Here is a 26,286-nt window from a genome sequence, read left to right as displayed (position 1 = left end):
CTGCTCCAGGAGGGCTTCTTGGACCTTTGATTTTCCTGGGTTCAAACAACATTAGCCCCCCGGACTCCTCAGCCCTGCCCGCCAGGAGGATCAGGTCTGTATGTGGGCTCTGGGCTGCCCTGGCAGCTCGTCCTGCCTGCTCAGCCACTGACCCTTAGAGATCAGTACTTGGCTCTAGGTTGCCCACTGGTTAAGGGTCAGATGGTCCAGTCATTCAAGCCAGCCTCCGATCTCAAGCCGGCTAGACTTGTTGTCGTAGTTAATGTTGAAACGGTGGAACAGCCACCCCTTGCGGCAGGCTGGGGAGCCTGCACGGCTGACCTTTGCCGGCCTGCTCCCCTCTCAAGGGCATGAACCGACAGGATCTCTGTCGAGAGGTGACCAGGTGACCGGCCATCTGAAATATCAGCTTCTCACTGGCAAGGAGCTCTCACAGGAGTAAGAGCCGTGAAGGTGCCCCCCCGGGTTGGGACCAGAGGGAGGTGCAGAGCAAGTCATCAGTGGCTCCATCTTGGAGGTATCTTTCTGCCCTAAGCGCCCCTGGAGCTGTCACCTGGGGAGCGGGAGAGAAGGGTGTGGAATGGACTGCCCTGGGTGACAGCCTCTTCCCCGACAGTCACAGCGGTGAAGTCTAGAGGCAGCTGATACTGCACTTCTAGCAGCATCCTGACCTGTTACGGCTTGTGCCGCGCCCTCACCTGCCGTCGTGCCCAATTCCTTATTCTGTCGGCACATATTGGGCACCTGCTGTGTCAGGGTCAGGGCCGGGTGTGGGGAGCATTGGGGTGACCCAGATGCAGCCTCCTCCCAGGCCGCAGGGAGGTACTCACCGGAACGCTGCTCACCCTCCCTTGCCATGTGGCCCGGAGCCTGTCTCCCTGGAGTCTGTCCCACCCCAGTGCAGCTGACCGAGGACCACAGCCCAGTCCATCTAGATATTTGGTCCTTTGGGGGCCCAGTCATGCCACAGGACAGGACGGAGTTCTGTGGGTCCTGCACAAGTCATCACCCCAGGCCCTTGCACCAAAATCTAGGGCAGGAAAGTGGCTCTGGGAGATGCAGCCCCATGGGGGCTGGCATGTGGGTGCATGTCATCCCTCAGAACAACTCTAGCTGCCAGGCGTTACTTAGGTGAGAAAATGGAGAGTCTCTGAGTCCATGACACGCCCAGATTGCTGACTGAGTCCCTGGCAGTGCCGGGGCTTGATCCCAGGCCGTCGTTAGGACGCTCCGCCTGGACTCTTTTCCCAGCACCAGGCTGCTTTCCTTCATCTGTGCCCTGATAGGTCCGTGCCCTGACGCCCAGACCACTGGTGCCATGGTCGATAGGATGGGCTTCCAGACCCAGAGTTTGGTCCTGCTTTGTTGTTTTGCGTGGAGAGAGCCTCCCGCCGTGGTGCCGGCTGGCTAGAGGGTTTCTGCTCTCTCCAAGAGGTGTGGCAGGCGGAGAGAAGCGGGAGAGATGCTGAGCCCCGGGAGATGTTGAGTTAAAAGGAGCATGGGATGAGAGTCAGGACGCTATCCAGAGAAACTCTGAGGAGTCTGGAGGAAATAGGAACAGTTGGTGCCGGAACATTCCAGAAGGTTTGTTCCCCACACCAAGGAAGCCAACTAGGGAGCTGAACTTCTCCACCAGAAGGTCTGTAGAACAACTTGGCAGCCTGTGTACCACGGGCTTGAGGAGTATTCCTAGAATTTGGCGGGAGTTCAAGATCAGAGAAAGCAAAGTAGTGGTGTGACTCGACGGCACAGCAAGAGGGAGTGTGGCAGGATTTCAGGTTTCCAAATCGACTTTTCTTTTCGCGCGTGCGTGGGTAGGACAGAGTTTTCCAGAGTATCAATCTCTTGGGTCACCTAGTGCAGAATCTAGCACAGAATGGATGCACAATCCCGATTTGTGGAAGGAAGGAAGGAAGGAAGGAAGGGAGAGAGGGAAGGAGGAGGAGAGGACGCACCCTGTCCCCCGAGGGCTGGCAGGAGAAGCAAGACATGAGTTCAGAAGCTTCAGCCAAATTGTCCCTTGTCGGTGACCCCGGCGATCAAGGCTAACGATGGTTCTGGTGCCTGGTTTCTCTCAGGGGCTTGGCTTGACCACAGCCTCCACGGGCAGTTTGCCCTCTCTGATTGGAAATCTGCCTTTCCTGAGTGTATTTCCACCTGTTTCGGCCTCTGAAGCCACCATTTTCCTCTGTGACAGGCACCAAGAACGGTGGGCACCATTTCTCACCGGAACCCCATTTCCTTCCCCGCAGGAAGGACCGTCACGTACCGGGGCTGCTTCCGACTGCTGGAGAACGTCACCCACGCCTTCCCCGACTCCCTGGTACAGGCCAACGTGACCGTGGAGACGTGTTCGGGGTTTTGTTCCCAGAAAGTAAGAGCAATTATGATCTCACAGCCCCGTCCTTTAACCATCCAGCCTGAGCGGTGGTCTCAGGGAGGGGCAGGTGCCCGTGCGGGGCTGCGGCTGTCTGTCCGCGGAGCCTGGGTGGGAGCTGAGGAGGGAGGTGTGGGAGGGCGGTGGGCGATGACACAGCAGAGTCGCCGAGGATGCCAGCAGGAAGCCCGCTAACGAGGTGATCCGGGGCTGGGTGGGGAATTGTCAGAGAAGGTTGTAAAGCTGAAAGAATCGTGCCTTTCCCGACGTGAGCTCTTGGCACGAGTGTCAGATGTTCAATTGACTTGGTTTGGAAACAGGAAGATGCTGGCTTGGGACTTGGGGAGTGCAGATTTTCTGTTATTTGCGCTGACGGCGTTGGGCCATGAATCTGACTTTCGGGGGCTGTAGTCACTCGTGCCTTTGGTTCAGCCTGGGCTGAGGACTGGAGTGTGACTGTGCAGGGGCTGGGCTGGGCACCAGAGCCTACTGTCCCTGCATTGCATGCCAGCTCCAGGGTGGCAAATGTTGATCAAGGCCACGTGGGGCTTGCACAAAGCAGGACCTGGGACGGGGTGTGAAGCGAGGCTGGCGGGACCGGCGGGCCGCCCAAAGAGCTTTGAGAGCGGGGGCTGGAGACCCGTGGTCTCCAGATTGGGCTGGATGCTGGCCCTGGAAATAGCCCCAGGTGGCAGTGGGCTTGGATTTGGGGCTGCTCCGATGCGCTGGGGTTCAGTAGCCTTGATGGGACTGTGATACGTGGCAGTGTAACAGAGGAGGGCTAGGAGAGAGGAGGGCCTTGGCAACGATGATGGTATTTATCAACAGAAGCTAACAGGTATTGATCATTTATTCCAGGTTCTGTTCCAACTTTACATGTGTTAACCCATTTAATCCTCTTGACAACCATAGGTGCTCTGATAAACTGCATTTTGCAGGTGAGGAAACAGAGAGCTCGGGCATCCTGCCCGAGGTCACATGGCCAGGAAGGGGGAGATCCAGGATTTGAGCTCTGCCTAGCTCTGTAGCCTGCTGGTTGTTAGAAGGGTATAGGGCGTGGGCCTCAGCCAAAGCACATGTAGTTGGACACAAAGAAGCACTCCCTCCATGGGGCCCCGACCCACAGGGAGCTGCCGTGCTCTCAGCCCTATTGAGATGCTTCCCTTGGAGGTGGGGGGAGACAAAGTCTTTTTCCTACTCGCTTCCCTCTCGCACAGTCGCGGCCTTTGAAGTGGCTCTCTGACATCTCCGGCATTTCCAAAGCCACTGCCAAGGATGTCTTAGGCATCAGGGCTCATGAGACACAATTCTGGGAGCCGAAAAGACTGTTTGTTGATTCACAGACATCTGGCCTGGGAACCCCTTCCGCCCCTCTCCCCCTGGTGGGATCAGAGCCAGTAGAGATGGCAGGGACACCTGCTCGCCCAGCAGGGAAGCAAGCCGCCCTCTCTGGGCTTCCTTCACACCTGCAGTTCAGAGCGGCTCCCTGGAGAGCCACGCACTGGAATCAGAGGAACTCAGCTGATCTGGGCCTGCTGAAGGCGAGCCTCCCGGTCAGCAGACACAGAGGCGTCTTCCTGTGTGCGGGGCGCTGGGTTGCAGCCTTCCCACTGGTGGTTGGCTCACGGCTCTCAGTGCTCCGTGAGCGGGGATAGTCTGACCCCTGCTTGCTGCGGAGCCAGTGCAGGGTTTGCAGGAGTGAGAGCTGTCACACGCAGGCACAGAGCAACGGGGCTTTACATCCCACTCTCGACACCATGCCCTGTGCTTTTCACACTGCTGCCGCCTCTCGGTGTGACATCGGCGGGGGAAGGGGACAGGCGAGTTAGCCGGAGGAGATAGGAGACAGGAAAAGAAACAAGACGAAAGGGAGCGGGCAGCATCACGGCGCTGCCTCTTTGATGTTTTAAATTATTTTCAATAGATAACATGCTCACGTGGAACACAGTAAAAAGACACCAAAGGGGGTCGAGGGGAAAGTCTTCCTCTCACCCCTGTGTGTCGTCCACCCAATGTCCTTCCTTGGACGCAGCTGACGGACCTGACCTCGGCCAGCCACTCTCGGAGAGATTCTATGAATATTCAAGTGGTTGTTCCTTTACAGAGTCACGATGCCTTTACAAACCCCACAGATGGTAACGAGCCACACACAGTGCTCTACCCCACGATCCCCTCCTCTCTCTTAGAGATTGCTCCACGTTGGCACAGAAAGTGCTTTCCCACTCTTTTATTCAATTACATGGATGTCCTATAACTTATCTCACCAACGCCCCGCTATTAAGCATTTAGGTTGTTTCCAGTCTTTTGCTTTTACAAACAAGGCTCTGATGACTGTCATTGTAGGTGGGTTGTTTTGTGTCGGTGGTGAACCTGCCAGATGAAATTCTTAGGAGGTGCCAGGTCAAAGGCTGTCTGTCCTTGTCCTGTGGGTAAACTTTGCCATGCTGCCCTCGGCAAAGGTTGTGTTAATTTTACGCCCCACCAGCTCTGCATGAGAGGGAAGCAAGGCATCCTTGTGCCTCTTCTTTTGGAGAGGATGACTTCAAAGCAGCATCCCGGGTAGACGGCCCGGTATTCTGGGGATGCCTCCCCTGGGGCAGCCCACAGGGGCCCAGAGAATTCTGCCTTGTGGTTACAGACACAGAACTTGAAGATTTTAAACTCTTCAACTCCCATTTCCAGCCATTCTTCATATTTACTGACAGAAATCCAGGTCACTGCAATCTCACATTGCAACGTGTGCCAAAAGATACCCGAGGGTTGTTGACAGCTTATGCCGTTTTGCACCTTTGCATTTTGTATGTCTCCCCTCGAGATGTGTTTCAAGGGCTGGTTACTTGCTTGGCTCTGGGCAGCGATGCTGCGAATTGTTGAGGTCAGAACAAGGATGAAAGGGCGTCCAGGGTCCTCAGAAATGGCCTTTGCCCTACACGCGTCAGAATCTGTGCTGACAGCTTGGCGCATATCCTGGCCTCCCCTGTATTGTCAGATGGGGCAGGGACAGTGGCTGTTTCCTTGAATCCCATTGTTTCCATCCACGGAATGTTGCAGCTGTGAGGATCAGAGTCACCATTTCCAGCTTTCAAGTTGAAAGCGGGTCTTGGCGGGACATACCTGTGGGACAGGGGCCAAACACATACACTGACACTTATGGGGGGGACGCCAGCTGCCCCAGGAGATAGAGCTCACCCCTGAAGAAGGGCTAAGACAGGAACTGGGTGATTCTGACGTACAGCAGAGGAAGGTCAGTGCCTGATGGGGATGAAGGAGGCTTGGAGGGAGGCTTCAGTAGGAGGGCTGCAGCTTTTTGGAAGGGTTAGAGCTGGAGGATGTGGGGCGGCGTCAGCGGGCAGGGGAGGGGCGTGAGGAGTGCATCATAAAACTAGGCAGTGGCTGGGCAGGGGTGAGGTAGTGGGAAGGCAGCCGGCCCGCCCAGGGTGCAGGGCTCCGTGGTGCCATGTGAAAGGTAGGACGGGGACAGACTGCAATGCCCACCTCCAAGCCCAGATGTTTTTCGGCGGGTAGGAGGGAGCTACTGATGGTGTGGCAGGGAGGGGGCGGTGTGACTGGTATGGGGCTTCATAGCTGTGGGTAGGATGCTCTGGGGTGAGGGGTGTTCTCTGTGGATCCCTTTGGGAGACAGCAGTCCTCAGGGCCACCCCCAGAGATGCCTTGGCAAGACTGTGACTGAAGTCCACCTGTGACCTGGCTCTGGAATTAGGAATCCCAGGTAGGGCAAGGATGCTGCCCCAGATGTCATGCTGGTGAGCCGCTGGTTCCCAGAATGTCCGTTCCTCGCTTCTCCCTCCTTCTGCTCTGTACTTGTTGGTATGACTTATACTCAGGCCTTCCGATGATCCCTGTCAGCTCTCAGGTTCCCAGTGGGAGCTAGGATGGGACCCTGACCTCACTCTAGGGCAGCTGTTGACATTTCGACTTGGATAATTGTCTGGGGATCTGTCTGTACATTGTAGGCTATTTAGCAGCATCCCCGGCCTCTACCCGCCACATACCAATAGTACTCCCCACTCAGCTGTGACAACCCAATCTGTCTCCAGACATAACCAGGGGTCCCCTCCAGGGGACCCACTGTCCCAGAGGGCCACCTGGCATGTGTTGGCTCAGCCATACCAGGCCCGGTGCACGTTCCCCACGCATCTGAATCCGGGTGGTCGATTCTTTTACAGCTATTTAGGGAGGATGGAGAAGCAAATTCCGCCTCCAGCGTTGAGGTCTGGTGGATACAGGAACAGGTGGAAGTTCAACTGACCCAGGCCTGCAGAGGCCAGGGATCTGTTTGCAGGAAGGGTCTTCCCTCTCCTCTCCTGGACGTTGAGGGTGAATGAGAGAGGTGAATTTGGAGATTTCTGGCTGTACTTTGCTGACCGACGTGCCAAGCGCTTCCTCTCCGGAAAGGCGGGTGGCACCGAGGCTGCAGAGACGTCCCAGTGGCAGCTTCATCTCATCCTAATTTGGCTGCAAGACAAGCTCGGATGTCCCACGATGTGGGAATGGTTGCATTATGCCACGGCCATACAGTGGACTATAATACAGCCATTGAAAATGTTTTCAATGACTTTTATGATGGAAAAGGCTCACAGCAGACTGTTAAATGGGGCGGAGCTAAACCTGAGGGTGGGGACAACAGGCTTAATTAGGGCTGGCTGGGCAGAGGGGCCGGAGGTGGGGCACGCAAGCAGGAAAAGACGGGGAGCCTTCTTTGTGCCGTGCCCCGATTTCGAGTACCATCAGAGATTTATTTGCGGCTCCCGGTAAAAATCTCTACTGTTTTTTTGCTAGTTCGTTACAACGGATTTGGGGAGCTCCCAGAGTGTAGCTTGACAGGGAAAGAACATTTGGGGCCACGTCAGCATCTTAATGATCTGGCTGTCTGCCAGCAAGGGCGACTTGACCTGTGTAATGTGTTTTGAAACACAGTAAAATGATGTTGTCTGATTTTCTGCGATCGTGCTGGTGATGGAAGAAAACCTGCTGGCCTCTAGGTGTTATCACCTCCTTCGCTGGAACAGAAGGTGAAAATGATCTTAGATGTTTGCACTGCTGCCCATTCGGATGCGGGGTCGTTAATTTTGAAGCCCCGTATTGCTGTTCGAGTAGATAGGCCATTCGTGGGAGTGTGCCGTTCCTGCGGCGGGACTGATGGGTGAAATCTGGTACCATCTGCAAATAGATTACTAACGTGTGAAACTTCGGCTATCACACCTTGTGATCCGAGGCTTGCTCTCCCAGCAACTGCTAGTGGTCCTACCGAGAAAGGCATCGCAGGGAGAGAGGTGTTAGCCTTTCTGCCTGCCCTCTTTTGGCCTCTTTGGGGTGTATACGTTCTTCATACGGAATAGTTATCACCTGGATGTTTTCCCGTCGACATTTCCTCTGAGGTTTTTCCTTTGTCCGTTTAAAGGAGGCACTAACCCAGCTGCCTGTGCGCATTAATGTGGAGCGGGCCTGTTCTCTGCTGGGCGGCGGCTCTGGCCACGTCCCCTTGCATCCCGATAGATGCAGTCCATCCTGCGTGGGTCTGAGGTTTGCGAATTACTACCTCTGTCTGCTGTCTGGGGCTCCAGTCTGCGGAGAGCCATCGCCCAAGGGGACATCCCCTAGGGGCCCCTGGAGACACTCTGACATTTAGGTCAAAGTTATCCTGAAGCAGCACCTTTGAGGCTGGACACGTGGAAGAGGGCTGGTGAGTTAGCTCTTCCTGCGGAGAAGAGTGAATACAGAGAGATGGCCTAATGCCCCCACCCCATGCCTTTGGCCTCCTCCGGACTCGGACCAGCCAACTTGCTGAGGGTCTGCTCTCTGAAAGGCCCCGTAATAGTATAGCTTGAACTGCACTTGTCCACTTATGTGTGGGGTTTTTTTCAATAAATTCGTACCACAGTATACATCATCAGCCATTGGTTGAATCCACGAACACGGAACCACAGCCTTGAGGATCCACGGATTTGGGTATCTGTGCCAGGTCCTGGAACCCATCCCCTGCAGATACCAAGAGATGAGAGTATTTCATTGCATCCTAAAATCCCCCTTACAGCTGGAGAAATCAAGACTCAAGCCGTCTAAATTTAAACTCACACCAGAGCCCTTAATCATTAAGCTATGCCCCTTTTACAGATGATAAAACCAAGGCTCACAGCTGCCCGGTAGCTTGTCGACAGTCACACAAATGAGATTCAAAGCCCGGGATTCCTGACGACAGGCCTCAATCTGGGTCCACCTCCCGTAGCTGCCCGTCCAAACCACACAGCCCCGCACCTGCAGTCAGATAAGAGGGAAACATGCTCTCAGTTACAGGATCAGCGGACGGGTTTGCATTCAAACTGACACTCGCCGGAAAGCAAGAGTCGGTCCTTTTATCCCCATCCGCACATCCCCCTTCGTGGGCCTCTCCTCTCCTTTCTGTGTCTTGAATGTTCCCCAGTTCTGCCTCTGGAGGCAAGAGACTGGTCAGAGGCAACCTCCATGCCGGTTCCTGAATTTCGTCACAAACCCACCGCATTCATGTTTTTGCCTCCCAGGGCCTGAGTGTGGTGTGTGGCAAAGCCCCGGACTGGGAGTCCGGAAGGCTGGCTTCTGCTCCCACACACCCTGATGGTCTAAGGTCGTGGGCTGCTTGCCGCCGGCCTCCAAGCCTCAGCTTCGCCTTCTGAAACCAGAAGTTCTCATCTCGGAAGTTTTGGTGATTCTGTGTAATCCTGGAGATCCTGAGAAAGGTGCCCAAGGAGGAGCGAGGATAGAGAAGAGGAGACCCCAGTGGGGGTACTTCTTGAGGCCTCGCTCCTTGCCTGTTGCAATGTCCGATCCTTGACCCCTTGGCCACGGCCAAGCCTTGGTGTGTGGATCCCCGCCGCCCGGAGAGCCCAGCCCTGGCTGTATCGTGACCCGGCTCCAGGCTGAATGCCCAGACATACTGCAGACCCAGTCCCCGCCTGAGCCCCCATCCTGGACACCCAGGCTCAGGCTGTAGAGAAAGTACTGGGATCAGGGTGTGCACCCATCCTGCCCTCGGAACTCCTCATCTGTTCGAAGCAGTATCACACCTGTGTTCCTGTTCTGCCTCGTCTTGGTTCATTGTCTCCTCTTCTCTCTCTCTGTGCTTTCGCTCTTGCTTTTGTTCTCTCTCTCTCTCTCTCTCTCTCTCCTTGCAGCTTGACGTGGAGGTGCCGGGGAGCAGCAAGGTTGGCAGAGAGATAAGATTCATCAATATTTAATTTTTAAGGAAATCATGTCTTAGAAACCCCCAAGGGGCTGAAAATTGTTCTGTGTTTTCAGAATCCAATGATGTTGCTGAAGAGGTCATGTTGTAAATAAAACCACATTACTGTCCGCAGCTCTCGTTGCTCTGCAAACACCCGGGAACTTGACAGTTTAATCCACTCAAGGAAGCAAAAAGGTTCGGGTCACTGGTGGGGGCAGCCTGGCCCCACAGCCCTGGGATACAGGATCGTGAGGTATCGACATCAGCCGTTACCTCCGGGGAGGGAGACAGACCCAGCCTGCCCTGAGCAGACTTTTTTTTTTTTTTTTAAACTGTGTTGGTGAAATGTTCTTGTCTGAACAGGAATCTCAGGATGGCGGAGTCCCCTGGGGTTCCTGTTGTCAGGGAGGGTTTGCTTAGATGGAGCAGGCTTTCTTCTCTTTACTCATGGCACAAGTGACCAACAGAAGGCTCATGTCCAAGTCTGTTGCCAACAACTCTGGGGGGAGTTGGGATCTGGAAAGGACATTCATTCATTCATTCATTCATTCGTTGGTTCATCCATCCAACATCCGTTAAGCATCCACCATGTTCTAGACTTTGTTCTAGGTACTGAGAATGCGTCAAAGCACACCAGACACACAAAGATCCCGCTTATATTCTCGTGGGTAAAGGCAGATAGTAAACCAGGTAAAATATATACTACGTTGAATGGTGACAAGCACCGTGGAGAAAAATGAAGCAGGAACGTTACATATTTACCCATTGGAAATGAAGATGTGCATCCACTGCAAGTCTTGCCCAAGGATGTACACAGCAGCATTATTCGTAATAGGTAAAAACTGAAAACAGCCCAGGGATCCATCAAGTGAAGGAGTCCACAAATTGTTATGTCCACACACGGAATGACACTCAGCGATAAAAAGCAACAGTCCACTGCCAGACAAAACAACATGGGTGGACTTAACAAATATTTTTCTGAAAGAAACCAGACTCACAAAAACATGTGCTGAGTGATTCTGTGTATAGGCCATTCTAGAATAGACAAAACTCATCTGTGATGATGGAAGTCAGAAGAGGGGTTGCTTTGGGGGAGGGGCGTATGACTGGGAAGGGGCCGAGGAAACTGGTGTGAGGGAAATGACGTGTATCCTGCTAGGCATTCATCAAAACAGACTGGGTGGTACATTCAGGGTCAGAGTGTTCCGTCGAGGTAAGTTATACCACTGAAACAAAAGCAGAAAACACAGCAAGGGATTGGGTGTATCGGTGATAGCAGGAGGGATGTTGCAGCGGGTGGCCAGGGAAGGCCTCACAGAAGAGGTCTTGCAGAAGGTGAGGGAGAAAACCATGAGGGTATCTGGGGGGCTTCCCTGGCGGCGCAGTGGTTAAGAATCCACCCGCCAGTGCAGGGGACACAGGTTCGAGCCCTGGTCCGGGAAGATCCCACATGCCACGGAGCAACTAAGCCCGTGCGCCACAACTGCTGAGCCTGTGTTCTAGAGCCCACGAGCCACAACTGTGGAGCCCGTGTGCCTAGAGCCCGTGCTCCGCAACAAGAGAAGACACTGCAATGAGAAGCCCACGCGCCGCGACGAAGAGTAGGCCCCGCTCGCCGCAACTAGAGAAAACCCGCGTGCAGCAACGAAGACCCAACGCAGCCAAAAATAAATAAATAAAATTAATTAATTAAAAAAAAGAAAGCCGTGAGGGTATCTGGGAAAGGACGTTCCAGGCAGAGGGCGCAGCAAGTGCAAAGGCCCTGAGGTGGGAGCGAGACTGCAGTGGCCAAGGACTGGTAAGAAAGCTAGTGTTAGTTTGCGCGGCCTGTCATAACAAATTGCCACAGACTGCTGGGTGGCTTAAACAATAGAAATTTATTTTCTCTCAGTTATGGAGGCTAGAAGTCCAAGATCAAAGCGTTGGCACGGTTGGTTTCTTCTGAGGCCTGTCTCTCTGGCTTGACAATGGCCTTCTCCTCCATCTCTGTGTGACTGGGTCCTAATCTCTTCTCGTAACGACACCAGTCAGATACGATGGGGGCCCGTCCTAATGGCCCCAGTTTAACTTAATTGCCCCTTTAAAGGCCCTGTCTCCAAATACAGTCATATTCTGAAGTGCTGGGGGTTAAGACATCAACATATGAATTTTAGGGGACACAATTCAGCCCGTAACAGCCAGCGTGGATAGAAGTGTGGGAGACACAGACGCAGACAGCTGCGTGCTCTCTGCTGCCGCCGTGGTACCCAGGCCGCTTGTTCCCTCTGCTCGCTGTGATGAAGGTATTGAGCTGGGACGAGACAGGATGAGGGCTTTTCGGGAGAGGATGGATAGCAGTGGGAGAGGCCAGAGGTTGCAGTTCTTGTGACGGCTTTTCACTAACTCACATCAGCAGGAGAACTTGCTTCCAGAACGCCAACGACATTCTGATTGAGGTCAGGACACAGGTTCGCTTTCTGTTGAGAAATGACATGGGGGCCCCAGGGTGGGTGGAGTCTAGCCAGAGGTACTGATGGGGTTTGTCCAGCCTTTTGTCCCCTCACTCCAAGCCCAGCGGCCCCAGCTGCCTGTGCTGGACATCACCGCAGCTCTGACAGTGACGGCAGCTGTGGCTGAGTGGGTCCTGGTTCCAGGGTTAGGGCCCCATTGTGGCCACTGAGCCCTCAAAGCAATTCTTTTCTTTTTTTTAATATATTTTTTAAATGTATTTTTTGGCTGCATTGGGTCTTCGTTGCTGTGCACAGGCTTTCTCTAGTTGCAGTGAGCAGGGGCTACTCTTCGTTGCGGTGCACGGGCTTCTCATTGCGGTGGCTTCTCTTGTTGCAGTGCACAGGCTCTAGGCGCGCAGGCTTCAGCAGTTGCGGCTCGCAGGCTCAGTAGTTGTGGCGCATGGGCTTAGTTGCTCCGCAGCATGTGGGATCTTCCCGGACCAGGGATCAAACCCGTGTCCCCTGCATTGGCAGGCAGATTCTTAACCACTGAACCACCAGGGAAGTCCTAGCGATTCTTTTCTTTATGTGTCTGATCGAGATTAAGGATCACAAGTGCTGCTTGGGGGAGGGACTTCCAAGCTTTGCTTGATCCTGAGCTTTTGGGGCCTTGGAGGGGGAGCCAGAAAGAGGAATTTTAGGAACCAAACTCTCAGGTACTCTGCATGTCAGGAGGGTGGTCTGGGGCCCACCTCTAGTACAATTAAAGGTCTTAAGAATTAAGAGTAAGGGAGCCCTTACTATGTGCTGGGTCCTTTTCATGCATCATCCTCCCTTCACTCTCCCAGCACTCTATGGTGTGAATATTATTGCCCCCAGATGACAGATGAGACAGCCAGGACTTGGGGGGCAGGTAGTGATTGGTCCAAGGTCATACAGATATTCAGCCGTGGCCCCGGGATTCGAGTCCAGGTCTGTTGGATTGTAAACCTGGTGCTTTTTCTCCTACCGGGTGCTTCCTCCCTGGTGCCTCTGGACATGAGCCCATGGACACCCGGAATGACTGCCTACCGCTAGCCCCCTGTCCTGGGAGAAATTTGCAACTCAAGCCTCGTCCAGGAAAGGCAAGGGGGTAAATGTCATAGTCTCACTGGCCCTCACGGTGGATCAGAGGGAGAGAAATGAGATCTTCTGACTCTTCCAGGCAGGACAACTCAAGCAATATGTCCATTTTACAGATGGAGAAACTAAGGTTCCAAAAGGGGAGGTGATTTGCTTATGGTCCCATAAATTTCTAATGCCAAAGTGAGAACTGAGCTCTGGAAGCAGATTTTGTGTGTGTGTGTGTGTGTGTATGTAGGGGTGTGTAGTGTAAGAATAGTGAAAGCATCCTCTCCTGTCCCCACATGGCAGCTCAGCCCTGAGAGAGGGATGTGCGGCTGGCAGAGGCAAAGCTGCCCCTGAGCCTTGATGAAGGAGGAGGGGGATGAGGAGAGGCCTTCGTGGGGGCTGTGAGGCCTCTGGGAGAGCATCCCACCTACGCTTAGGAGAATAGGCCTCCACTGGCGGCAGCCTCCCCTCCTACCTCCTAAGGGACCACCTGGCCCCAGGCTCTGCATCGCCCTCCCCTGGCTGGGACACCATCCACTGTCTTTTCTGAGTGCCGAGATCCTGGGCTCTGCCAAGCCACGCTCAGAAGACACTATTGATTTTCCTTTATTTATTTATTTATGAGATTTTTTTTTTTGCTGTGGGCAAAAAATAAAAAGGTTTGTTCAGCGTTTCCCTTAGCAGCGAGAAGTTTTCTCTGCCCACTGCTTCCCTCGCCCCCAAGCACTCACCCGATTGACTCCTCTCCTCTCTCTGTGCTCCAGGGGGCCTTGCATCTCCTGTTTGCAAGATGCACGGAGAGGCAGAGTGGAGATGGGGCCGAGTGTCCTACCTGGTGCCTGGTACATAGTAGGTGCTCAAGTAAAATGTTTGGGAGAGGTGAGTGGAGGAATTGCCCACCAGGGAAAGGAAGCCGAGGATGGCCTGCTCCTCTGTGAAGAAAGCACCTACTGTGTGCTGGGCCCAGTGCTGGGCAATTTGGACCTTTCTCATCTAGTTTTCACAACCGATGTGCAAGGTGGGTTTTATTCCCTTTGTTCAATGGTGAAATTCAGAAAGGTTCAAGGTTACCCAGGCTGTGAACCTGAATTCACACTCAGGCCTTCCCAATGCCAGCGCCCCAGCTCTCGCTGCTGTGCGGTGGGTGCAGCCTCCTCCCCAGAGGGAACCAAGAAAACACATGTAAAAAACCGCCAGGAATTGGCTTGGCCTTCTAACCCTGGCAGGGCCCCTCCGGTTTAAGGAAGCCCCCATCAGCCTGATCACCTCAGAGTGGTCAAGGCCTGACCTTGCCCACCCCTCCTGTCCTGGAGAGATGCTGTGTGGGAATCTGTCACGGGCCCTGCACCCCACCCCGCAGCAGGACTACAGAAGCAGGGGTTAGGTCTGTCTCTTTCCAGGGAGGGTTGGTGGGAATTCCAGACCTCACTGGGGGCTCACAGTCTGTTGGTTAAAGATGTTGAATGCTGAGCTGCCCTGGGTGGGCCTTTCTGTCCCATTCTAACCCAGACACATGTGGTTTCCCCACCTGGAATGCTGTTCCCTCCCCGGCACTCCTGACGACCCCCTAGATGTCTCCAAAATCCAGGTCCAGTCCCCCCAGTGGAGTCACCCCTCTGTAGTAGCACCGGTGCTATTAACAGTGGACTTTTCTGGACTTCCCTGGTGGTCCAGTGATTAAGACTCCACTGCAGGGGGCACGGGTTTGATCCCTGGTCAGGGAAGTTCTGCATGTCGTGTGGTGTGGCAAAAAAAAAAAGTTTATACACACACACACACATATATAAAGAATGGGTAATAGAAGAAGGTAGTTATAAATACCAGCTATGACTATGTGACCAGTTACATAAATAAAGACTGTAATTATCATAAAAAAGAAAACCAAACAGACAAACAAACAAAAAACAGTGGACTCGTCACCGGCCAGGGATGAGCTGCTAGAGGGCAGATGTCCTGTCTCATTGAGCTTTGTCTCCCCTGGGTTTGGGCCCAGAGCCCAGCGCTGGAAGGATGGACAGACACCCCTGTAGATCCCATGCAGCTGGCAGGACATCCCCCGTGCCCACCCTGGTCCCTGAGCGGTGGGGACGTGGCCCCTGCACTCGCCCAAGATGCTTCTCTTTCTCTCCTTCCCTGGCAGGAGTTCCCCTTGGCCATCCTCAGGGGCTGGGAGTGCTACTGTGCTTACCCCACCCCCCAGTTCAACCTGCGGGATGCTGTGGACAGCTCGCTGTGTGGCCAGGAGTCTGAGGCCCAAAGGCTAGCGGAGTACTGTGAGGTCTACCAGACGCCCGTGCAGGGTGAGTTCTGCCCCAGGGGTGCACAGGCGTGCAGGGCCCTCCTCCTGTGTCTACCACTGGTTGTGGCACTTGGTCTGGGGGTTCGGACCGAGTGTGCGGTCCTGGGGCGGGGAAGGTGTCTTGGTGGGTGGTCCTATCTTGGGATAACGGGAACAGGAGGCCTCCACCATCCCTGGAGGCAGGACACAGGATGCGGGGCTCGGTTTGAAGAGCGCCTGACCTTTATCTGAGTCTCTCTGGGGGTGGTGGTTTGAGGATGAGCAGTGGCAGGGTGGTGGAGCTGGGTGACATGGCAGCCCAGTGGCCATGGGGGCCTCCCTGAGCCAGTCCAGGACCCGGGGACCAGTAAGTCACCCAGGCTGTGTGCCCAGGCTCCAGCATCTTCCTTGTGTGAGAAGCAGGTCTGCCCCAGCTGACCTTGGGAGTCTGCAGGACGCTGATTCCCACCAGACTGTTACACTGGGAGGCCTCGTCGTCACTGGGGCTTTCTCTGGCCAGCCGTGGACCTGTGCAGCCAGGGTCCAGGTGGCAAATCCCTTCCCCTTTTTGGGCCTCAGTTTCCCCATTCATCTCCCAGTGGGAGTCGTGGGTTGGCATTTCCTATCTAGGGAAGTCTGAGAGAGAGTCTGGGAGTCGCAGTGGAGGTGGGTAACCCTGAGACGACTTCTGGACTTTCAGATACCCGGTGCACGGACCGGAGGTTCCTGCCCACCAAATCCAAAGTGTTCGTGGCTCTGTCAAGCTTCCCGGGAGCTGGGAACACATGGGCACGGCACCTCATCGAGCACGCCACCGGCTTCTACACAGGGAGCTACTACTTTGATGGAACTCTCTACAACAAAGGTTAGTGCAGGCTGCAGGGCAGGGAGGAAGGCGGTTCCCAGCGCCCAGGCTGCAGCTTCTCCAGCCCAGGTCCTCCTTGGAGCACTAGAGCTGTGCTTCTCAAACTTGAACGCGCGTAAGTGTCACCTTGAGGGCTTATTAATTCAACATAGCTTCCTGGTTTGCATGCCCCCCCTCCACCAAGAGAGTGTGATTTAGTCGATCTGAGATGGGGCCTAGGAGTTGGCATTTCTAACAAGCTCCTAGGTGGTGCTGACACAGCCAGCCCTAGGACCACACTTTGAGAGAAAATTCACAAGATCTGTTCTGGATTCAAAGGGAAAGCCTAGTAGCTTAGATTCCCTCTCTGTAAACATTTCTTGAGTTTTCCTTAATGTTTAGAACCCTCAATAATTAGGGGAAACTGACTTCATGTGTTCATTTCTTTTTTCTTTTTTTTTTTTTTGAGGCAAGTGTAGCTTATCAAAATACGATTTTTTAAAACGAGGTCCAAAAATCTTCAAGAGTTTAATGATTTCTAATATTTCTCTTGTAGAAATAAGAGGCCTCATTATGTCAAGTAAATGAACTTTAAAATGGCTCAAATCTGTGCACTGTTTAAGACTAAGAACCTCAGATAAGCCAAGCGGGATCTATATTTGCTGAAATATATTTCTCTGTTGTCGTGTTAACAACAGTTTCTCTGGGATTCTTAGAGTTTGGTTGAGGAAAAGAGGTTACTATCTAACAGCCTGGAGAAAACACAAACTTCCTGAGGTGGGCAGCGGGTTCTAGAATCACCCACAGCAATCTTGGTCTGGTTGGGAAAAAGCCAAGGGTGTCCATGTAACCCAGTTTCATCACCCCTGGGAGTCTTGAGTGTTATGGCAGCTACAGGTGAAGTGACCAGATGAGGCACATGGACCTGCCCACTCCGGCCTAGTCCCCTGGGAACCACCTAATGTGTACAGGCTGCAGCTCCCCACCGTATTCATCTAGAAAGAAGGCCTTTCCCTTATTCAAACAGCTGGCTGTCTCAGTCTACAAATGGCTAAGTGGCCCAATGGCTCCATAGCTGGGCATAATAAGGATTGGGTCGACACTGCCTCAGAATGGCTTTAGAGATTCCCCGATGCATCTTTGAGCCTTACGAGACTGGTTAGATGTAGCCACTGGCCTCAGAGCACTGTCAGAGCAGTCACACACACACACACACGCGCACACACGTGCACACACGTGAAATTCGCAAGGAAGCTCCAATGCCCAAATGCCAAACCGTCACGGGTGAGCATGGTCTGAGTTATGCGGAAAAGTGGTACCTGTTGAAATAGGCCAAGGCAGTACAAAAGGCACCCTGGGCCGCAGGGTGTCAAAGACCAGATCTCATGTTTACTTGGCTCATGGTTTGACTCATTCTTTCCTGGAACTTCCCAGCTGTTTGACAGAATGAATCAAAGCAGAGACTTTTGCTGTTTGGCCCGTGGCAGAGATGAATTTGAAACATGTGTTGAGTTTCAGCTGGTGACCCCAGACTTACAGACTCAAAGGACACTTGCATTTTCCAGGCATCAGAGACTTGCTGTAGATACAAATACTTCGCAACCATTCATGAAGGGGGGTGGGGGGTGGGACTCATTTATGTTTCCAAGAGCCCGAGGCAAGCTCATGGGCAGTTTTGGAGCTTGTCGCCAGAGCTGGATGGCTTGGGCTACGTTGAGATGTGGCCAGGAGACCAGGTTCAGGGGACATCTTTCCAGGAAGCCTTCTGTGACATCCCACTACACTCCCAAACTAGTCCGCCTTACTCTTTGTTCCCATAAGCCCCTGTGCTCTGTATTACACTTGGGCTATCCCCCCACTAGACTATAAGCTTAAAGACAGGGTCTGAGTTTTACCCCTTTGTCCCCTAGTGTAAAGTCCAACACAGAACGGGCACACAATGATATTTGTTGATAAATGTGTGACTCTGTGTAGGGATGGGTAGAGTCTCCACGGATGCAAGACTGGAGCCCAGTTGTAGGACTGTGGCATAAGGTCAGAGGGTGGGGCCACAGCTGCTGACTGCCCTTCAGCCTGATGATGGGGATCCTGCCCCTTCTGTGGGGAGGCCTCGCAGGGACACACAGAGCCACGTGGAGAGAGCCCTGGCTCTGATGCTGTGGTGCTGTGTGATCTCGAGCCAGTCACACACCCACTCTGAGCCTCAGTCTCTTCATCTGGCTATGCCTGCCGCTGTGGTCAACTCACAGGGTTATTTGCAAAGCTCATGTGACACAGCCATGCAGATGCCCAAATGGATGTGTCTACAGTGTCTAGAGAGAGGGCATGATCGGGCTCTGCCCGCTGACTTCTGGGATCTACGGGAGGTGCCTTATCTTCTTTCTCTTGCAGACGCCATCTTTCCCCACTTAGATGCCTCCTGCCCTCACTGTCTCTTGGGCAGGGTCAGGCCCTATCGGCCATCCACAGGCCATCCCAGTGCCCTCTGCCGTGCCCCCAACGTCGGCTCTCCCTCAGGGGTGCAGGTTAGCGTTCAGATCTGTCTGCTGCCGTGGCAGCGGGGGCTCCACGATGCCTTTCTCCCGGGCAGGGTTCAAGGGCGAGAAGGACCACTGGAGGAGCCGGCGCACCATCTGCGTGAAGACTCACGAGAGTGGCAGGAGGGAGATTGAGATGTTCGACTCGGCCATCCTGCTGATCCGGAACCCGTACAGGTCCCTGGTGGCCGAGTTCAACAGGAAATGTGCCGGGCACCTGGGCTACGCAGCTGACCGCAACTGGAAGAGCAAAGGTGAGCAGAAGGGGCCGGCGGGGTGGGGGAAACGGTTGCAACTTTATTCGTGGGGTCAGTCTGCTGATACAAGCTTACTGAAGTCCTACTATGTGCCAGGCACTGGGCAAGGCGCCAGGAGCCCAGGCTACAGGGGTCACAGTCTCTGCCCTCAAGGCACGAACAGTCTAGCCTTTGGGCAATGAATTAAAGAGGCACAAGTCAGGATAGTGAGTGATATCAAATGAAGCCATCAGAAATACAGCTGTGTCCAGCAGTGTGGGTGGCATGATGAGACACGGGGCCTGAGGCTGGGCAGGCTTTGCTTCCGTCCCTGTGTGACTCCGGATCACCTGAGGCTGGCGGGTGTCCCTGCCTTTCCCTATCACCCTCCTTCTAGAGCAGCCCCCGTCAGCCATCCCTGCCCTCCTGCTGACTCCCCTTGAGGACGCAGGCAGGCTGAGCTCTGATCCCTCCTGGGTCTCTTACCAGCCCAGTGACCCCAGGCAAGCTGCAGACCTTGTCTTCTGAGCTTTGGTTTTCTCACCTTAAAAACAAGGGTGGTCCCATCTCATAGGGTCGTTGTGAGGGTTAGAGAAAGCAGATGCTTCCCACAGCATTTTAGGTGTCTTAATAGCCCAATTATGGAAGTGATTTTTGTTGGGGTGATTCTTGACATTTGCACCCTTCTCCTCACTTAAAAAAAAGACCCACCGAATTTCTAAATTTGCTGAAAACAAACCTCATGGAGCAGATCACCTGCCAGAGATTGCAGCGGCCCCGTCTGTGGCCTCCTTGTACGTCACTGGTTAAACCGGCAATTGTACCCACAAGACACAAGAAGCGTCAGTTAGGCACCCCATTCACGTAGCTGTGTAGGAGGCCCTGGGACAGGAAATCCGGCCTGCACAGCGTCTTCACCTGACTAGGAGGCACAGAAGCTGCCCCCGCCACACTGCTCGGCCCCCATTACCCAGACTGGATGCGCAGAGCTGCCAGGGCAACATCAAGGTGAACCGAGGGTCATCTCGACAGAGAGGCCCTGCCTCGGTCGTCTTTAACTCCACTGTGTCCCATAGGCCCGAGACCCCGGGCTCTCGCCACGAAAGGACAGTCCCAGAGGGCGAGGTCCACCAGAGAGAGAACCAGTTCTTGGAACGCACAGTCCCCGTTCGTCTTAACTTGGTGTGTTTCCGAGGAAACTGCTGGGGGAAGGTGGACCTGAGGTCACAGCTCCCAGGCGGGCTTGCAGCGCTTCGGAGCCCAGCCTGATAGTAACCCCCCCCACCTACACGAGGTCACCAAGAGGGCCTTCCTCCGTGGGAGATCGGGTGGGTCACCCTGGGTGGTGGACGATGGCGCATCCTGGCCCCCAGGAGGCCAGCAGCCCCACCGGGCCCGGGCCCTGACACGGCGCCCCTTCTCTCCCGCCCAGAGTGGCCGGACTTTGTCAACAGCTACGCGTCATGGTGGTCCTCGCACGTGCTGGACTGGCTCAAGTACGGCAAGCGGCTGCTGGTGGTGCACTACGAACAGCTGCGGCGCAGCCTGGTGCCCACGCTGCGGGAGATGGTGGCCTTCCTCAACGTGTCCGTGAGCGAGGAGCGCCTGCTCTGCGTGGAGAACAACAAGGAGGGGAGCTTCCGGCGGCGCGGCCGGCGCCCGCACGACCTCGAGCCCTTCACCCCCGCGATGAAGGACCTGATCAACGGCTACATCCGGACGGTGGACCGGGCCCTGCGTGACCACAACTGGGCCGGGCTGCCCCGGGAGTACGTGCCCAGATGACAGGCCCCGGGCCGCTCTGCCCACCCCGCTGGGAGCTGGCCGCCCCCGCGGGGCTACGCATGTGCTCCAAAGCTCGGGTGCCCCCCCGGGATGCTCGGGTGCCGATGCCACCTGCGGGGAGGTTCCCCACCCGCCCCCAGGGCTGCCTGCCTCCCGCACGGGGAGATTGGACGTGAGCCCCGGCCAGGCGGACCCGATGTCACAGGATGGACGCGGGGGGACACGCATTCCTAGCCAGACCCGCTTAGACCTGCCACTCGCTGCTCACGGCGCCCTAACGCGCCTGCGCCACCACCCCGGCTGTGCCGGACGCTCCCAGACTTGCAGACGCGAACGTTGATGGAGGCGTGTGGCGTCTGCACGTTCCTAGGGGCCGCCTGTCCGTCTCTCCCACACACTGACACACACGTGCACCCTGGGCTCTCGGAGGCCCCGGGCTTCCTGTTTCCAGCCCAGTGCAGGCTTGCTGCTCAGGGGCTTTGACTGGGGGATACTGGGCCGGGTGAGCTTAGTGCTCTGAGGACCTGGGAGCCCGGCCTGGAGATGGGCTCACAGCCTGTGCCCGCCGGGCCGGGCAGCCCTGACGGTGCACCTGCATCCCACAGTGTGTGTGGTGCGATGACCGGGCCCCGCCAGCGCTGCGGCCCTGCCTCTCCCTTCGCCGGGGGTGGGCTGGTGGCACCACGGGTGGAGCGGAGCTGCCCACACAAACCCCGCACCTCAGGACCGGCCACAAGTTCTGTGCACCCCCGACCCCCCCGTCCAAAATCAGCACTCCCTGGAGTGGACGCCTCTTTGCCTGGCTTCTTTCTCCGACTGTCCCCATAAAGCTGGGGACTTGGGCCATGTCGCAGAAGCAGGGTGTGGGGGCGAGGAGACAGCAGGGAAGGGGCTGGGCCTCCAGGGGAGCCCGAGACCTGGGGGCCCCGTACACCAGCAATGCCAGCGGAAGGGGGCTTGGGGTGGGCATGGGCAGACCCGGGACGGATGAGTCTTGGGTGCCACTGGGGCTGGTTGTCCCCCGTATCTTGATGGGCCCCTGCTCTCCACGGGGTCGCCCCTGGGTTCATGAGGAAGGGGGTGGCATGGCCTGTCAACCAGGCTGCAGCTTCTCTCTGACCCCCACTGGCCCAGCCCTCTCTGTCTGTCTGTTATTCACCCACCACTTCCTGTCACTGGGCCTCTTTGTCACCCCCTCTGTCTCTGTTTCCTGTGAAGCTATCTTTCCCACTCGTTCATCCAAGAAGGGGAAGGGAACTCCCGGGCACTGACGCCTGCTGCTGTGTACAAGCCTACGGGCCTCCTGAGAAGGTGGATTCATAAGGTCCCCTCCCCTCACTGTCTAGTGGGGATTGGGGAGGGGTTGTCACAAATGGGAGTGAGAAACCCAGTTAAAGAGGAGTGTGTGTGCCGTGAGGGCTCCCAGGGGGTCAGGGGATGCATCACAGCGGCTTTGAGCTGGTCTTGAGGAACCTGTAGGAATTATTCCAGCCACGCAGAGGGGAAGGGTAATTGAGGCAGAGGGAACGGCATGTACAAAGGCTCAGAGGCTTGGAAAACCCTTGTATGTTTTGCAGAAGAGGTGAGTGGGTGTGGGCCGTGTGTCTGAGTCTGTGCAGCAGGAGGACGGGAGTGGGTGGGCGAGGACAGAGGAGGGGACACAGAAAGGGACCCTCCTTGCAGCCATTTAGTGCTCAGCCTGGCCTCTCCCGCTGTGGAGCACAGGCTCCGGACGCACAGGCTCAGCGGCCATGGCTCACGGGCCCAGCCGCTCCGCGGCACGTGGGATCTTCCCGGACCGGGGCACGAACCCGCGTCCCCTGCATCGGCAGGCGGACTCTCAACCACTGCGCCACCAGGGAAGCCCGCTAATTACCTTCTTGGGTCGCCCTTTGCTACATGTCTTGGGCTCAGAAATGAGGCTGCGGAGACCAGGGGGCTCAGGTCTGGAGGGTGGGGTTGAGCCCAGGAGCACAGCCCAGGACAGCTGAGACCCAAGGCGGGCTGTGGAGAGCTCGGCCGCACACTGACCCCCGCGAGGGAGGAATGTGGGTGGCCATGAACTTGGGCAGCCCCCGAGCCCCTCTGCAGCTTCTCCAGGCCTGCACTGGGCCTGCTGGTCTGACTTCTGCATCAGCAGGAGAAAAGGGAGTGAGGGGTTTGGCAAAGCCGGGCAAGGGTATGTCAGACCCTCTGCTCCCTGGCTGGCAGTGGGAGCTGAGGGCCACTCCCAGTGGGGAAGGCAGGGCCCAGAGGCCTGGCAGACGTGCCCTTCTTCGGAGGGAAGCCTCCCACGCCTTCGGTTTTGCCAGTGAATGGCCTTGAGTATCTGTTCCTGGTGGCCTCCAAGTTCTTCCTGAGGCTCCCCCAAACCCACACCGATGCCGACGCTGTTTTAGATCCTCCTAAAGCATCACTCAGCTCAGCTCAAAGCTGGAAACACCAGGGTCTTTATAAACAATTATTGATACAGCATGGCTCGGCGGCCAAGTCTGTGACGGCCCCTGATGAGGCCATTCTCCTGAGTTGTAGGTGTAACTGAAACCCACCAGGAGCTTCCACGCTGCCTTGGAAGGGGGGCCAGGGGATACCTGCGTCCCAGAGCAAACCTAAAGCCTCATAGGAGACCGTAGCACTGAGTGATGGAGAATAGGGAAGCCGGCCTCCTCTGGAGAGTGGCGTCCTGGCCACCCAGACGACCTCCAGGGAGGAGGCTCATATGCCAAGGAGTCTGTGAAGGGCAGTGGAGTAGCTGAAGGACCGACCAGGACTGCAGCCAGGGCCTGGCCCCCTGGGCTTCCCGCATCGCCCCAGGGGGTCAGGAGAACAGCGGCACCGGCTCCTTCTTCCTGGAAGATGTGTGAGTCCGTTCCCTGCTGCCAGGTACCCAGAAACCTCCTCTCCTTGCAGGTGGAGGGGCACCTGCTCAAACGGCCTTGTAGTTTCCTTTGCACCTTAGCCAGGCACGCAGATGAGAGGGATGATGGGATCAGGGTGCATCCAGGTCTCGTTGAGTCAGTCCACCCAGCAAGGCACCTGACCCCTGGTACGTGCTCCCAGACACTGGGTGAGGAGGTGCTAAGGCCCTGTGTGAGGAGGTGCTAAGGCCCTGTGTGTGGAGGTGCTAAGGCCCTGTGTGAGGAGGTGCTAAGGCCCTGTGTGAGGAGGTGCTAAGGCCCTGTGTGAGGAGGTGCTAAGGCCCTGTGTGAGGAGGTGCTAAGGCCCTGTGTGAGGGGGTGCTAAGGCCCTGTGTGAGGAGGTGCTAAGGCCCTGTGTGAGGGGGTGCTAAGGCCCTGTGTGAGGAGGTGCTAAGGCCCTGTGTGAGGAGGTGCTAAGGCCCTGTGTGAGGAGGTGCTAAGGCCCTGTGTGAGGGGGTGCTAAGGCCCTGTGTGAGGAGGTGCTAAGGCCCTGTGTGAGGGGGTGCTAAGGCCCTGTGTGAGGAGGTGCTAAGGCCCTGTGTGAGGAGGTGCTAAGGTCCTGTGTGAGGAGGTGCTAAGGCCCTGTGTGAGGGGGTGCTAAGGCCCTGTGTGAGGGGGTGCTAAGGCCCTGTGTGAGGAGGTGCTAAGGCCCTGTGTGAGGGGGTGCTAAGGCCCTGTGTGAGGAGGTGCTAAGGCCCTGTGTGAGGGGGTGCTAAGGCCCTGTGTGAGGAGGTGCTAAGGCCCTGTGTGAGGAGGTGCTAAGGCCCTGTGTGAGGAGGTGCTAAGGCCCTGTGTGAGGGGGTGCTAAGGCCCTGTGTGAGGGGGTGCTAAGGCCCTGTGTGAGGGGGTGCTAAGGCCCTGTGTGAGGGGGTGCTAAGGCCCTGTGTGAGGAGGTGCTAAGGCCCTGTGTGAGGAGGTGCTAAGGCCCTGTGTGAGGAGGTGCTAAGGCCCTGTGTGAGGAGGTGCTAAGGCCCTGTGTGTGGAGGTGCTAAGGCCCTGTGTGAGGGGGTGCTAAGGCCCTGTGTGAGGGGGTGCTAAGGCCCTGAGTGAGGAGGTGCTAAGGCCCTGTGTGTGGAGGTGCTAAGGCCCTGTGTGAGGAGGTGCTAAGGCCCTGTGTGAGGAGGTGCTAAGGCCCTGTGTGAGGAGGTGCTAAGGCCCTGTGTGAGGAGGTGCTAAGGCCCTGTGTGAGGAGGTGCTAAGGCCCTGTGTGTGGAGGTGCTAAGGCCCTGTGTGAGGGGGTGCTAAGGCCCTGTGTGAGGAGGTGCTAAGGCCCTATGTGTGGGGGTGCCAAGGCCCTGTGTGAGGGGGTGCTAAGGCCCTGTGTGAGGGGGTGCTAAGGTCCTGTGTGAGGAGGTGCTAAGGCCCTATGTGTGGGGGTGCCAAGGCCCTGTGTGAGGGGGTGCTAAGGCCCTGTGTGAGGAGGTGCTAAGGCCCTATGTGTGGGGGTGCCAAGGCCCTGTGTGAGGAGGTGCTAAGGCCCTGTGTGAGGAGGTGCTAAGGCCCTATGTGTGGGGGTGCCAAGGCCCTGTGTGAGGAGGTGCTAAGGCCCTGTGTGAGGGGGTGCTAAGGCCCTATGTGTGGGGGTGCCAAGGCCCTGTGTGAGGAGGTGCTAAGGCCCTGTGTGAGGAGGTGCTAAGGCCCTGTGTGAGGGGTGCTAAGGTCCTGTGTGAGGAGGTGCTAAGGCCCTGTGTGTGGAGGTGCTAAGGCCCTGTGTGTGGAGGTGCTAAGGCCCTGTGTGAGGAGGTGCTAAGGCCCTGTGTGAGGGGGTGCTAAGGTCCTGTGTGAGGAGGTGCTAAGGCCCTGTGTGAGGGGGTGCTAAGGTCCTGTGTGAGGAGGTGCTAAGGCCCTGTGTGTGGAGGTGCTAAAGCCCTGTGTGAGGGGGTGCCAAGGCCCTGTGTGTGGAGGTGCTAAGGCCCTGTGTGTGGAGGTGCTAAGGCCCTATGTGTGGGGGTGCCAAGGCCCTGTGTGTGGAGGTGCTAAGGCCCTGAGTGAGGAGGTGCTAAGGCCCTGTGTGAGGGGGTGCTAAGGTCCTGTGTGAGGGGGTGCTAAGGCCCTGTGTGTGGAGGTGCTAAGGCCCTGTGTGAGGGGGTGCCAAGGCCCTGTGTGTGGAGGTGCTAAGGCCCTGTGTGTGGAGGTGCTAAGGCCCTGTGTGAGGGGGTGCTAAGGTCCTGTGTGAGGGGGTGCTAAGGCCCTGTGTGAGGGGGTGCTAAGGCCCTGTGTGAGGAGGTGCTAAGGCCCTGTGTGAGGGGGTGCTAAGGCCCTGTGTGAGGGGGTGCTAAGGCCCTGTGTGAGGAGGTGCTAAGGCCCTGTGTGAGGGGGTGCTAAGGCCCTATGTGTGGAGGTGCTAAGGCCCTGTGTGTGGAGGTGCTAAGGCCCTGTGTGAGGAGGTGCTAAGGCCCTATGTGTGGGGGTGCCAAGGCCCTGTGTGAGGGGGTGCTAAGGCCCTGTGTGAGGAGGTGCTAAGGCCCTGTGTGAGGGGGTGCTAAGGCCCTGTGTGAGGAGGTGCTAAGGCCCTGTGTGAGGAGGTGCTAAGGCCCTGTGTGAGGGGGTGCT

At 56.2% G+C, this 26,286-nt stretch overlaps 1 protein-coding gene across 1 annotated transcript in view; it reads left to right on the top strand.

Annotated features, from left to right (window-relative positions):
• The window catches only part of WSCD1 (WSC domain containing 1), a 30,126-nt gene extending 9,311 nt beyond the window's left edge, over nucleotides 1-20,815 (top strand). The window contains exons 4-8 of the mRNA XM_065897425.1: nucleotides 2,253-2,374; nucleotides 15,276-15,435; nucleotides 16,114-16,278; nucleotides 18,848-19,048; nucleotides 20,463-20,815. Of these exons, the coding sequence (XP_065753497.1) occupies nucleotides 2,253-2,374; nucleotides 15,276-15,435; nucleotides 16,114-16,278; nucleotides 18,848-19,048; nucleotides 20,463-20,815 (1,001 nt within the window). The remainder of the gene's footprint in view (nucleotides 1-2,252; nucleotides 2,375-15,275; nucleotides 15,436-16,113; nucleotides 16,279-18,847; nucleotides 19,049-20,462) is intronic.
• The last annotated feature ends 5,471 nt before the right edge of the window (nucleotides 20,816-26,286 follow it).

The sequence above is a fragment of the Phocoena phocoena genome, chromosome 19 (genome assembly GCF_963924675.1).
Source record: "Phocoena phocoena chromosome 19, mPhoPho1.1, whole genome shotgun sequence".
Classification (NCBI taxonomy): domain Eukaryota; kingdom Metazoa; phylum Chordata; class Mammalia; order Artiodactyla; family Phocoenidae; genus Phocoena; species Phocoena phocoena.
Note: the sequence above shows the minus strand (reverse complement) of the source record. Positions and strands in the feature narration are given on the sequence as shown.